Source organism: Nanorana parkeri, unplaced genomic scaffold (assembly GCF_000935625.1).
Source record: "Nanorana parkeri isolate BGI_ZX_2015 unplaced genomic scaffold, ASM93562v1 scaffold123, whole genome shotgun sequence".
Classification (NCBI taxonomy): domain Eukaryota; kingdom Metazoa; phylum Chordata; class Amphibia; order Anura; family Dicroglossidae; genus Nanorana; species Nanorana parkeri.
In genome coordinates this window covers 313,826-328,267 of record NW_017306391.1, presented here as the reverse complement: position 1 = coordinate 328,267, position 14,442 = coordinate 313,826, and the positions used below count along the sequence as shown (strand labels likewise).

At 39.2% G+C, this 14,442-nt stretch overlaps 1 protein-coding gene across 1 annotated transcript in view; it reads right to left on the bottom strand.

The window, feature by feature from the left end:
* Nucleotides 1-14,017: 14,017 nt before the first annotated feature.
* LIN28B (lin-28 homolog B) overlaps nt 14,018-14,442 on the bottom strand; it is a 41,520-nt gene continuing 41,095 nt past the window's right edge. The window contains exon 4 of the mRNA XM_018553534.1: nt 14,018-14,387. Coding sequence (XP_018409036.1) covers nt 14,018-14,387 — 370 coding nt within the window. The remainder of the gene's footprint in view (nt 14,388-14,442) is intronic.

Genomic DNA, 14,442 nt, shown 5'->3' with positions numbered 1-14,442 from the left:
CAGTTGTTGTCTCAGGAATACCTCCTGTTTTTAGGTTATTCCTACAGCTGCAATTTTCTAAGTTGTCTAAGTGAAATTGAAGGGATATAAATCGTTGAGTAGCCATATCTTGTGTGGTTTCTAAACGAGTAAGTCTTTTAGAGAATTCCAATTGCATAGACTCTAAACCAATGGTTTTGGTTGTAGGTGAGTATTTAATCTCTCTAAGCTCCTGTTTAAGTAAAGCTGTGATGTGTGTGTGGTATGTGATTTTAAATCTGTTTTAGTAGGGACTGTGGAAAGAAGGGACTGGTGAGAGCTAAAATCAATAGTACCTGCAGAATAGTCAATTACCAGATTTGTCATATAGCTAGGTGAAGATAAGGAAATATCTATTGGTGATATACAGCCATGGGATCTGTTTTCTGTGACTACAGAGTCCCTGATCACTGTCACCGGGAGGGGGAGAACGTCTCGTTCAACCAGTGGGGTCTAAGTAGGACAGCAGATGATGACGTAGTTTCCTCTGAGCTTTGAGGATGTAGAGAAGTATATTGGGAGCTGAAGTAATATGTTATTGTAGGACCTTGTTATGCCCAATCGGTACGTCCATGTTTTCGTCCTTTCAGCATCGCACATTAAAATATGGATACAATGCCTGAAGTTACATCAGCTGTAACTTGGTTGGGAGCCCATTAGTGTGCTTCTTTACAGCACCATCGCGTGGCCACCCTTCCTTCAGTTTTAAGGTTTAGATTTAACACAGGTTCACTATGAGATTGTCTATAATGCCAAAAGTGCTTCCAAAATAATATTTACACCAATAAAGTGCATGTATCACAAATTTGTATATATCCACTCTGTCTGATCTTAATCAGTGTCCAGGGTACAGTAGACCCTCTTTATCACCAGCAGGGCACTGAACTCTCATTGAGACGTAACCGTGGTATGCCAGGTCTTCACCTAAGCCCTTGACAGTATGTAGTGTTTTGAGATATGTCTTTACTAAAAACAACTTTAAAAAGTAACACAAAATAACGCATTGTGTTTGCATTGGCATGCTATCGAACCCATCGAGTCGCTTATGTGGCCAACTGCGGCCGGCAAATACCATGTAAAATGTATAATTATTTCTACCTTGAAAACCCAATAAATAATTTGAAACAAAGAGTAACACAAAAGCACAAAAAGGCATATTTTGCATTAAAGGAGAACTATGGGGTGAGTGAATTACACTCATTCCCATAGTTAGAGCCGACATGTGACATTGAAACGGTCACGTCGGCTCTATTGAAGGGAAGTGAGCGACAACATACCACTGCTCGCGCTCACTTCCTGATACTCACTGCTCTCTACAGGGAAATTAAGTCAAAAAACTCTCTAACCGAATCATTGCATAGCACAGTAAAGCCTTCTTTGCACTGCACCAAGACCTTCTGGCCCCTACAAGAACTAAAATGTACACCAACTTCACATAGACGACCTAAAGAAGCAATTGCGCAGAAATAATCTTCGCATTATTGGACTCCTGGAAACCTACATGGTCTTTTCCCTTGCAGACTTATGCACCCACAAACTCCCCACACTCCTTGGGCTGGGGGCACCCTGCAAGGTTGTGTGGGTACATCAATTCTGACAACCCCAACCAGGTCAAAAATCACCCTGACCCATTATAGTTAAATATTTGGATATCTTGTTGGCCTTCCATGCCAAAGGCAAGCTGCAGGACAACAGTCACCCTTTGTTAATATTCACAAACTGCTCAAATGAAGTGACAAGAAAATGCAGTCTTGAACCCAGTCTGCTCCACTTTGTTCCATTAGAAGATCCGCTTCACCCAGGTCTACCTGACCACACTTCGATTCCAGAGATTGCCAGCCAACAGCACACTTTTTTAGCTGCAGAAGCAAAGGAGAGGTTACACGAAGACGCAGGAAAGAGGTGTTTCCACTCCAACTGCTCCATATACTGGCTTTTGGCTACCCATATTGCATTAATCTCTGGTTCAATCTTGGCTGTTCTAGAAGTGATTGTTCACAGACCACTTTTTGTTGTGTGACTAAAGCTAAAGCTTTCCATTGCGAGTTCATTTTTATCTATCTGGTTTTATTAAAAAGAGCTGCTACACAATGCTTTTTCTTCCTTATCTTTTGGAAGCAGCTGTGTTTCTTCACGCCAACAAAGACTTCCACTCTGAACCAAATTGCTCAACACCAGGTCCTCCAACAAAGAATGCGGGGGAAGGCACATACCCTTTCAACCCACCGAAGACTAGCCCAGCGTCAATGTTGACCCAAGACCAACATCTGTCGTCTTGTCTTCCCCTGGGATGGCTTAGTACCACATATTTTTGCATGTAGGACTACTGTTGTTTTAGACCACACATATCTTCTTAAACTATCACACTGATTCAGTATCCCCACAATGACATGACTATCACTATCACTATGGCTCTTTACCCCTTTCTCATACATAATCTGTAACAGTCCAAGCAGGCCAGACTGCACCCCATATGTGTTTGTCACACATTTCATGTGATACTGCAGCCTCAATATATATGTTTTAGCATTGACAGACTGTGTTGGTACTGAGAAGTTGATTTAATGTTTTATTGTATGCATTGCTATCTTACCAGATGACTTTCTGCTCCCCTTTGACCAACAACCCTCTGGTTATTCTGGCAGCATGTATGTGGGGGGAGGGGGAATATTCCACTTTCCTCACTCCTAGCGCAGATTAGTTTCCCTCCAATGTATGGTGGGGCACTGTATTGTCTGGCGACCATGGAGGGGAGGAGGCGACGTCTATCCCTAATAGTCATAAATCTAGATAAATCTATTACCGGATTTGTTATATGGCTAGGTGAAGATAAGGAAATGTCTATTGGTGATATACAGCCATGGGATCTGTTTTCTGTGGCTACAGAGTCCCTGATCACTGTCACTGGGAGGGGAGAACGTCTTCGTTCAACCAGCGGGGTCTAAGTAGGACAGCAGATGATGACGTAGTTTCCTCTGAGCTTTGAGGATGTAGAGCGGTATATCGGGAGCTGAAGTAATACGTTATTGTAGGACCTTGTTATGCCCAATTGGTATGTCCATGTTTTCCATGTGCCTCTGTTTGATGTACTCTATCACCACCTTTTGAAGAAGAAAAGAAAATATCAAATATATAAGAAACATTACCCCATACATCCATGCTTCTTGATCTTATGCTACTCCTATTTGCTTGACTCAACCCCCTTTCTTTATACAATTGAGCCACCTGTTTATGGACAGCCAGGAGAAACCTTGTAGACTCTCTTAAACATCACCTTTGTGCCTACAGTTACTGTACTCGCTTACATTTAGAAAACCTAAATGCTGAATTCAACAAAGACAGAAAACAGCTCACTTCTTCAAAACGACAGAGATGCTGTATTAAAATGTAATTTACTAAAGGGGATACACAACCTTTTATGCATACTTTCAAATATACTACATGATATTTTAGGGATTAGGGAAGATCTCTGGCTCCTTTGAAAATAAAATGACAGTAGGGCGATTACCAACAATTTATGTATTTTTTTAATATTTAATGAGCTAACCTATTGTTCTCTCGTTATTAGGATAACCAACATATACTTTGTGTAGATTTTTTCCCTTGCCCAATTAGGCGTTCGGCCGCTCTCCTTGTTTACCCATCTGAAATAATTCCACAATGTCATGTTAGTTGCGCTATGTCTAGAAAACATGACAGGTGGCAATACATGGGTTACAGATCTAATTTTTCATATGTACTCACCTTGTATATCATGGACATTGAGTGTTGGCTGTTCTGTATGCTTTGCAATTTTATCCTTAAAACCTGTAATAAAATTATATATAAAAAACATGGCGACTTGCCTGTTCAGGTGTCAATCATGCTGCCAGAATCAAGGTCAAGAATATCACAGGGGATATCCCTTTAAGAGACCCAGACCCACTGCAAAAGAAACAACTAGAAACTCCTAATCTGAGCTCTTGCAGAAGAGGTGAGTTAACCAGGTCAGACCAGTACCTTTGTGCCCCTGGATAGCAGCAAATTGACAAGTTGTTCCAAGTTAAATGCTTACAGAGGACTGTGATCACCAAGTGACCCCACAGTCTTTTGTGCCTCTGTACAATGTGAAGTAGGAAAGAATACAAAGAGCAGTTTGCAAGATCAGCTGATCAATTGCAATGATCATTAGGGATCACAATCCAATGCCCCTGCCTAGTGGAACATAGCAGAACCCTCCGTACACAGCTTACTCATCAACAAAGAATGAAGCATCATTGAATATCTGAACCTGGAGGTCCTGCATGATACAGAGCTGAAGAATAGCAGCTGCAGTCAATGTCTGGAGCTAGGCGATTCTGTATGGCACATCGTGAGCAGGACGACCTTTACAGTGATTATCTGGCTCTGGGGGTCTTGAATGAAAAAAGTACACGTCGGGTCTTGTATGATACTGCCATCTGCTGTTAAAATTCTTCAGGTTCTGCATCTTGATTCAACAGAACTGAAGAGACATCCTTCTTACTAAACTGCGTTTAGTGCATGCAGGGTAATCGCTACTAGTACAAGCTATTCCTTTAATCTGTAAATCGCCCAATTTTCAAGATACAGGGCATATATCTACAAGTCAGATAATATGCCACCCAATGAAGGCTGGGGAAAAAAGTCACCTTATACCTGGACTAATCCCAAGCACCTATATGTGATCGTTGGTCATTTTATCCACCAATGAACATTTCCTTTCACTCTCACATTAATGCAACATCAGTTTTTAGTTAAAATATGATGTGATCCACTGTTCCCAATCTTTTTTGACCAATGGATCCTCTTTAAAAAGAGAATCAGTCACCAAAGGACATTTGTAATAAGCAATCTCCATTCTTGAGTTGTCATTGAACAAAGGTGCCATCGGGATTGCACGAAAAAAAACCCCTCCAAATGCCTTGGTAATTAACAAGTTTTACTCCTCAGGCTGCACCGTGTATTAGATAGCAGCCATTAGCTCAGGAGACAGGTCAGCCTCCATGTGAGCTACAAGCCTGACCTTTCTGCTTAGACAAGAATAGATTACAGCTAGATAATGGCACACACACCTATTTTAGAGATGCATGTCTGCACTATTAACGTAAGAGTGGAGAATCAGATTTTTACACATTAATGACCAGTTCTCTTTAAAGTAAATCTAAACTCAAAATAAAAGATGCAATATTGCAGCTTATCAATTCTTAAATGTGGCGACCTAGTTTTTTTAGGCTCCCCCCCCCCCTTTTTTTTATCTAGTGATTCACCCAGTGTCAGATTTTGCAACTTCCTTTAACAGATCAAGCTGTCCAGCAAAAGTGCCAGTTGGGGGGTTGACACCATTAACACCGACAGGGGTGCTTACAATGGTTAGATTATATTCAGTTACGTGAAACCTTTATTCCTAAAAGGAAAAAAAACACAGTTTGCTGTAACTGCATTAAAAAAAAAAAAAAAAAAAAAAAAAAAAAGGAAGAAGAAGTGTTAGCATTCCAATTTAATTTCTTGACAATGCTACTGTCCTAGGGGGCTCCGGTGCTCCTCCATATAGTGGAGCCACCCTAAGACACTTTTGCTTTCGAGTTTAGATATGCTATTTTATCTCCAGCAATGTACACAACTCCATCACTTTTGACAAGGGTGTCCCTTGATCAGTAAGAATTTATTTTGCTATTCCTGTGTGGGTGAACATATGGAACAGTTGTATGGTGATGATTTTTGCCAAGGTGTTCCTCAAAGCTATTGCTTCTGGGTATAAGGTTGTGTAATTCAAAATACCATAAAAATACAGGTGACCCCCAGCAGACTACCAGGGGTCTGAGCAAATTCATTGGGATCCTTTCAAAAGGAACCTCAGTAATGGGCATGGGTACCAAGGGACCACAGTAGTGGAGTAGAATTTTTTTTTGACAAATAGAACAAGATTCCCAGAACTCTAACATTTTTAACTAGCCCCGGCCAGACAAATCTTGGGAGAATTAATTCTTTGGTATTTTCTTGAGCTAGGTGACCACCCCAAATAGATGAGCAAGGCCTAATAGCACCCTTCTATAAGGGGGGGGGGGCACCACAGGTTGTTCAGAAATGTTCGTTTATTTTGGCCATGTGATACAGGAGGTCATCGATTACCATACACCACCCCCAGGGACTTGAAGGAACCTCGCTTATCTAATTATCCCAAGCTTTCTGGAGGGTTAGACCATTTACCTGGGCAGTTTTCTTTTGACACTCCTAATTCCCCCAGAGAAGGAGCATCAGGGGCAGCCTGTTGCTTTTCTGTTTCTCCACCTTTTTGACCACATTAAAATCTTGGCAATTTGGTGGGTTCCTCCACCTCTCTGGGAGACAGTTCACTGCTAATGTTGCTTTTTCCTGTTTACCAATCAGCATTATCCAGTCAAGCCTAAAATGTAGTCATTGAATAAATCGCCAACGATGGCCTAGGCCCTAGGGGGTACTGTGACTTTTGGAAAACAGTAGTTAAATGGTTTGCTACTTTGTCCATAATTATCTCTGAAGCAAAGTAAGACAATTAGGGACTCTTGATATATTCTCTAAAATTGTAAGCCCTCACAGGCAGGGCCCTCCTTACCATCTTGTCTTGAATTGTAATGTCTTCCTTATATTGTAAAGCGCTGCGCAAACTGTTGGCGCTATATAAATCCTGAATAATAATAATAAAAGTGATTGGGAAATCATGATACTTCAAGATAACAATAGATAAACAAGTCAAACTCCAGCAGGATCATTTTCTTTCATTGCATCATGTACTTTCACGTTATCTGTGTCTTATAAGAAAAACAAGTCTTTATATGCCAAAGTTATATGTTTTATTTTTTTTTCAATCAAGTAATTCCTTTAAAACCTCACAATTTCCATGATTGACAGATATAAAAAAAAATGTAAAAAAATAATTAGGCATGAAATGAAAATATAAAAAATACATGATATGTAGAAAGGCATTCAGTGCTTCAGTCCACTGAGAAGACAGTAAACAGGTATTATGACCCATAACTTCAATTACATTTTTTTTTTCATGTTTTTAAAGAATACATACAATTCAATCAATGGTTTATAATTTTGTAAATGTATTTTAATAAACATGGAAAATAAAGTATTCTAAGCTACAAAGAGTTAAACTATATAAAAAGACTTGGTACATAAAAATGAAGAAAGAAATCAGTGTACTTTGGTCGCTATTGTGGTCATTATACTATGTTATTTTGTGTTCCCAATAGCAATGAATGCTGGCTTCAAAATGCTTTGGGGCTCACCAAAACAATTCTGCTATAAATAAAAGAGGTAAATTCAGGAGAGAGAGTTACTACCATTACATTAAAGCTGGTAAACAAGACTGAAATCCATCAAAAGGAGCATGCTGGGTACACATACCTATTACTGGCCTCAGTAGCAGACACGCCCTACTGAATGTATAATCAGTTTAAAAGGAAAAATATCCTTAAAATTGATTATTATTATAAGAGTATATTTTTCTAATACATACTAATATGCTGTAATAAAAAAAAAGGAGGAAAATAAGTTTAAACTCAACTCTGTTGGCTCTGGACACAAGCCTCTATCCTTTGAGTGCTTCAGAGCTAGGCTACCCTGAAATGTACTGCATTGCTAATGTCTATCAGAAATGACAACTACATCTACCATTTGAAGTACAGCTCTACAATTTTCTGTGTAATCTCCTAGGCCAAAGTTCTATATGCAGTGTCCAAGGGTGCAACTTCAGGAGTCCATGTGGTCAGTAAGCTCACTGCCTCTTCAAATGGGTCCATGTTTGACTATTGCTGGTCCTTTGGGCTGTGCAGTTTGGCATTAAGAGAAACCTGACAAAATAGCTACTGTATATGGGAGCCGTTATTGCCGACATATATGAAGGTGTAAGCTCCATGACTGTCGTCCTTATCCTTCAAAATCTGCTAAACCACTGACCAGGTAAATGTGCGTTCTGACATTTCGCTGGCTGTATGCCAGCCCTTGAACTTGCACCTACAATAGCAACTCTCATATAGAGTCTAATCTGGTAGGTTCTTTTAAGGAGGCCTGGCTAAGAAAGAGCAAATTGCATGTATAGCACTAATAATAGAAAACAGTCCATCAAGCCAACAGAGTAATCTCAGTTTATTATAATTTTTTTGCTTAATACATCGTGCAGTATACACTAGTATTAACGTTTAAAAAAACACAAGCTGTTGAAAAGAATCTCTAATATCTCACTGTTTAATGTCCTTTGTATATTCAAACAAATAATTACATAAAGAAACCTCTTGCTATTGTATTGTAGCTTTTTAGTGGGTTTTGTGCTACTACAAAGTAACTGCAGATGACATATGTAGGTACAAGCTTTTTGGGAAATGCAAAACAAAAAAACAATTTTTCCTTATTTTTTTTCTTTACACAAGTCTTCTTAATGAAAGATCTACATACAGAACCCAGCTGTAGAGATTTCCCCAACCCAAATCCATCTTAAAAAAAAAAAAAAAAAAGGGTTCATTTGACATATATAACTTTGATAAACATTTCATACAGGAGATAAATTAACTTAAATTACTTTTAAGACTTACTGAGATTCGTTATTTATCTTAATAAAAGAATGCTATTTGCTGCATAAAAATATAGAACACTTTCTAAATAAAAAAATACAAAGGTGTTATTAGTTGTACAATTTGGGCAAATGTTTCAAAGGTATTACTGAAAAGGAAAATAACTTTGCATGAAGAACTAATGGAAATTTTACCAACTGTCACACTGTAGCCATAAATGTCTGTTCAAAAGCAGCATTCCAGCAGAGACTGATATAAAGGGAAACAGGATCATAATATTCCTAAAGTAATACACTGAAATTCCCTCTGCCAACCACTGGCAAAATATGTTGTGGGTGGAATTTTAAAGTACCTGTGTGCAATGACAACACAACACATTCAACATCAAAAAGAGGAAAAAAAATTTAACCACACTGGACAATTTGTTTAACTGGGTGCAAAATCTGCATCACGTCACTAGCATAAAACAGCTTGCAGACTCTTACTATATTTTATTCCAGATGTCTACAGTGTGGTATGGCCCCTAACATGGCCTCTTGACAAATTTACTGTTGGAAGCACCTAGCATTTATTGCAGTAAAGGAAATCTGTCATTAAGCTTAATAGATCTCTGATGGACGCTGCCATTGTGTGAACCACAAGCTGTATGCTAATCCCAGGACAGTGAAGCACCTGTTCAGCGTCCCTGCGAATAATCTAAATGCCTTGAAATGAATATGCAACTCATCGGGCCTAAGCTACACCGCTGATTTTTGGTACCTCAATCAATGCACTAAAATCCACAATGAATCCCCAAGAGAAGCGATTGATCATAACACATAGGGAAAAAAGGGACTCCTGAAGTGTATGCTACAAAAATAGTAGCAATTAAGGGCACACAAATGCAACCGTGGGTGATCAAGTGCTATTCACTCCTGCCACGTGCTAGTCCTGGAGCTCACATAATAAAACAGTTATTTGCTCTGATAGTGATCAATCACTACTCTTGGCCATTGCCACATGCAAACTTGTGGGTCACATAATAGAGAGACATTTGTATTGTTATCGATTGGTCACTAGTTTTTGCTAATCACAGTCGATATTAGTAGCATGACTGGATTACTAACAAATGTCCAAGGAGCTTAAGGCCTTAAAAAAAATGGAAGCTTCCAACACAAAAAAGGTATTTAGTTTAATGTTAGCTTTCATTTAAAATAATGTAGAAACAGGGAAACTGCTGTGATTTTCAATGTATTAAATACTGTGTACTCATGAACAGTTGCTGAATTTGACAGGTTTATTTTAAAAGCATAATTAATGTATGCCTCGTACAACACCTTTATTGTATGTGTGTCCTATGGTAGTGATTCCAGGAAATACAGGAGAGGTATTAAAAAAGCATTGGAAATGCACCATCCTACCCTATTATTCTGTTACAAATCCTTCTCCATTACAAATTAATGCCACGGGATTCCTCCCAAAGAAATATGGAACCCAAAGGCCTTTTTTAAACAAATCCTTTTAAAAAAAAAGGTCTGACCATGGGTGACTTATCTCACAGTTAACTCCTGTAATAGCATTCATTACAATGCATCATGAAATTGTCCTAAAACAGAAAAAAAAAATTGTACCATTTTTTTTATGACAGTTACCAATACAACTAGAGCAGCATAAAATATGCTATGTGGTTATATGAGGTAGCCTTTTGCTGTAAACAGAATTAAAAACAAAAAATATAATGTATGTAAGCATTGTGAAAACAACCAAAATGAAGTAACATCACAAATATCCACATACAGTAAATAATAACCTTTTACAGTTAACACAAAATAAAATTACATATAAAAATACGTGATTATCAGAATCATGGGTTGATATGAAATGTGAGAGGTAGTTACTAACACCAGTACATAACACTTAATATATTAGATATAAATGTCTACATCTATTTGGTTTGCTCCGATATAGCAGGTCTGTAGACGATTCAGTAATGGGAAACAAAACATCACATGGTATATTCCCTGAGCTAAGTTCTTAATCCTGAGTATGTTCTGAAATAGTGATAACATTTTCATACAAAAATAAAACCTAGTTTTAACCTAGGCTTGGTATGTGCTCGCTGTAGTTCAGACTGAGATGATGTACATGCTGATGGCAGAATGAGGATTAGTAGCACCCCAACCTCTTCCTGTCTAGTAAATCTCAGTTCAAAACTCTATGTAAACAGGGAATGCCCATTTTTTTTCAAACTCCACAAATCCTCCTATTGGCAGAAGGTGAGGAAACTTTGGTTTTAAATGTTAAGTGACATCACATGATTTCTTATCCATACAGTTGCTGCATAACCCACAGAGCCAGAGCATCAGGACAATTCCGAGTGCACTTAACAGCACCTGCCTTAGGTTAGGCAAAGCCCCTTTGATTCGTCTACATAACTTAAATAAGACAAAAAAAATTCCTTACTTAAGGCAAGGAAGTACTCCATTATTTCATCACATTCAATATCGTCAAAAGTTAAAACTTTGCATTAGACCACACTGATACAAATCAGCATAACCATTGAGAAAACACAGTCATGGAATTCAAGTGTAATGACTTGATATGTGCCTGGTGGATTCATTAATTATAAGCAGCAGCAAATCTGTGTTAATACTGCAAATTCAACTAGTTCAGCTCACCTAAAAGATGTTTAGTACTTTAAAATTGTTTTCATTTCAGAGCAGGGCAAATCATTTTGCCAAGGTACCTTAAATATGAGCCAAGAGACTTGGAGATGATCAACATTGCAAAGCCAATCCTTGATGGCTGGTTCTACCATTTGCCAGACACAATCAATTCATCAGCAGCAGTATACACACCCAAAAAAGATATTCCTTACAATAGAACAGATGTGTATCGTATTGGGATGGGGGGGGGGGGGAGGGAGTACACGTGAAGGTCCAAACATTCCATACAATAAGTCCTCACATAGAAGTAAAAATACCACATTTCAAAGTCCAGGTTTTGCAATTTTTCACAAAATCTAAAAATCTCTTGCCGTTTTGGGAATGCAACAAAGCCAACATTCTGAAGAGACATTCTGATGAGAAAAGAAGTAAAAATATGTTTTGTCTTGACACATTCTTAAAAGGGTATAATGGATTTTTAAGCATAACTGCCTGAAGAGTTTACAGTGCGTCTTTCCACATCAGTCCCTGGCTTTGTCAGCTTAGGATCATTAACACAACCCTTGTAACTAAAAGATCTCACATTATTACAAATCCAAGAAAACGAGTGATTGGCCAGTTTTCTTAGGTGGTTTATCAGATACCTTACAGACAATGTTAAGGTTAGATTTATAACACATACTCACAGTAGCACACAGATCAGCTGATTTGGTAGGCAGTTACAGTGGCGTTTAAATGTGCTCTTATATTTTGTTTAAGTTGTATGGAAATGATTCTGTATGTACTTTAAAAACCTAAAATTATTTCAGCAACCTCACATCAGCAAATAAGTGAGGCTTTTCTTACACATTTGCCAAGAAAATGGCTATTCCACAGTGCAATATAGACACCCCCATACAAGTCTGCACTAGTATTATTGCATATTGGGATGCTTGTGAAAAGCCAAAACACAACTTGGGGATCAAATGAATAAAGAATGTGCCCGGATTCTAGGACCCCCAGACACCCTAAAACCATTGATGAATTGAAGTAGGAGCAGATGTAGTATATGGGAGTTGGTTGGGGTATCAGTTAAGCTGGCCATACACAGTTTTTTTGTTCAACCCGTTGGCTGAAGGAAAAAAAATAGAACATATTCCTCCTCAACGCTTACATGTTGGGATGCACCAATACCGATACTAGTATACACCGAGTATTTGGGTGAGTACTCGTACTCGCCCAAATGCTCTGATACTTACGTCTGATACCAGAACCTCCAATACCGAACTTCTGGTTAAAAAGGAAGATCTCCCTCTGATCGGCAGTGCCGAGGGAGCACGGACCCGGCTTCCTTTCCAATCAGGAAGCTGGGTGGTGGGCTTATGACCCGCCTCCCGGATTGGCTAGGAAGCCACCTTCATCTGTTGCTAAGCAGCCTGGCTTCCTAACCAATCACGATGCCGGGCGGCACGTAATGACCCCCTTCCGGCTTCCTGATTGGTCAGGAAGCCATGCTGCCTAGGAACAAGTGAAGCAGGCTTCCTAGCCAATCAGGAAGCCGGGAAGCTGGTCATGACATGCCGTCCAGCTTCCTGATTGACTAGGAAGCCAGCTTCACTTGTTCCTAGGCAGCCTGGCTTCCTTACCAATCAGGAAGCTGGAAAGCACCTCATGACTAGTCGCCCTGCTTCCTGATTGGTCAGGAAGCCAGGCAGCCTGTGGCTTCCTGACAAATCAGGACAATGCTAGATCACCGCCTTCACAGGCCATCAGGAAGACCCACTGCCCGACTTCCTGATAAATCGGGGCACAAGGCACCGGTACTATATCAGTGAGTACAATTTAAAAAATATTGTACTCTTACTCTATACCGAAAAACGGGTATAACGGGTATAGTGGACGTCGGGTCATTGGCTGCAAAGCATAATTGTTCAAAGATTTTCCGACCGGCTCCTTTGGTCAACTAATGGAAGAATGTCGGCCGGGTGCCAACAGCGGCACCCACTGCGCGAGATTCGCATAGTGTATGGCCAGCTTAAAGTCGCTTACAGGAACAGAACCATCATTAAGAGGCAGAAGATATAAATGTGATAATTTAAATGTAGGTCATTAAATTAGCTGTCATAATCTGGCATGTTTTAAAGTCAACAAATTAAAAGCTTGTAGATAGAGCAAACCTGAATCTGTGTGCTACTGCAGTCTGGACCCAAGTAATTCAGTTGGGGACCTTGTTAATATACTTTATTACTGCATTCTTTACCCCATACAGTATAATTCAGTATATTAAACAAAGCATTTATGCTAAATCTCAAGACTACTCTCTGTATGTTCAGAATTTCTCCCACCTAAACAGTGTTATTTGAGAACACCGAAAGCAACAAAGGAAATCAGACTTGACGATGGGTCAAGAAAAAATGGAAAGCAACAACTTGGGTATGTTAATACTATATATAGGTGAGAGGTCACTGAGCCTAAATAGTAAAAACACAAAAAATAAATAGCAGGAGTGTTTGCTAGGAATGCAGATTGTTGTGACTATACACACACACAAATATACTCATTTTATGAAAAATTACAGGGAGTATACATTAAAAAAAAAAAAAATTCACACATACGCACGCACAATTGAGGTAAGAGAATAACACCCTGCATGTTCAGTTTGCTTGACGTGATTTGTCCTTTTGTAGATTTAATTCACAGTTCCTAAACAGTAGTTAAAATTCCAGGTATGTTGCGAAAAATGAAATGATTTCCCCTGTACTTGTATGAGGTAGAACTTCCCAGAGAAGGTCAGTTTAAAAGGGAGACGCCAAGACAATGCTAAGTTTTTTTCCTTTTTTGAACAGAGGGCCCCTTTCTGCTTTGTTCTTCAGGCGATGTAGATATCTTACTTAAGGAAGCTTCTTGCGGTGACCTGCTTGAACGTTCGGAGAGCTCTGATCTTCCCTCCTGAGAATATGATGGAGATGAATAGCCAAAAGCACCTCCTCCTTCTCTCTGCAAAGCAGAAGTGGAAGGCTGCAGTTCTGCTTCGTATCTTCCCTGAGCGGCTGCTGGATGCTGTGGAACCATCTTGTGAGGGCAGTTAGCTACCATGTGCATTATGCTTTGACAGTAATGGCACTTTTTTGGCTGTGGAGGTAGATTGCACTCTTTAGCATGATGATCAAGGCCACCACAGTTGTAGCATCTAAAAAAAAACAAAAATACAAAATAAAAAAAGTTAGAAAAACACAAAATCTCCT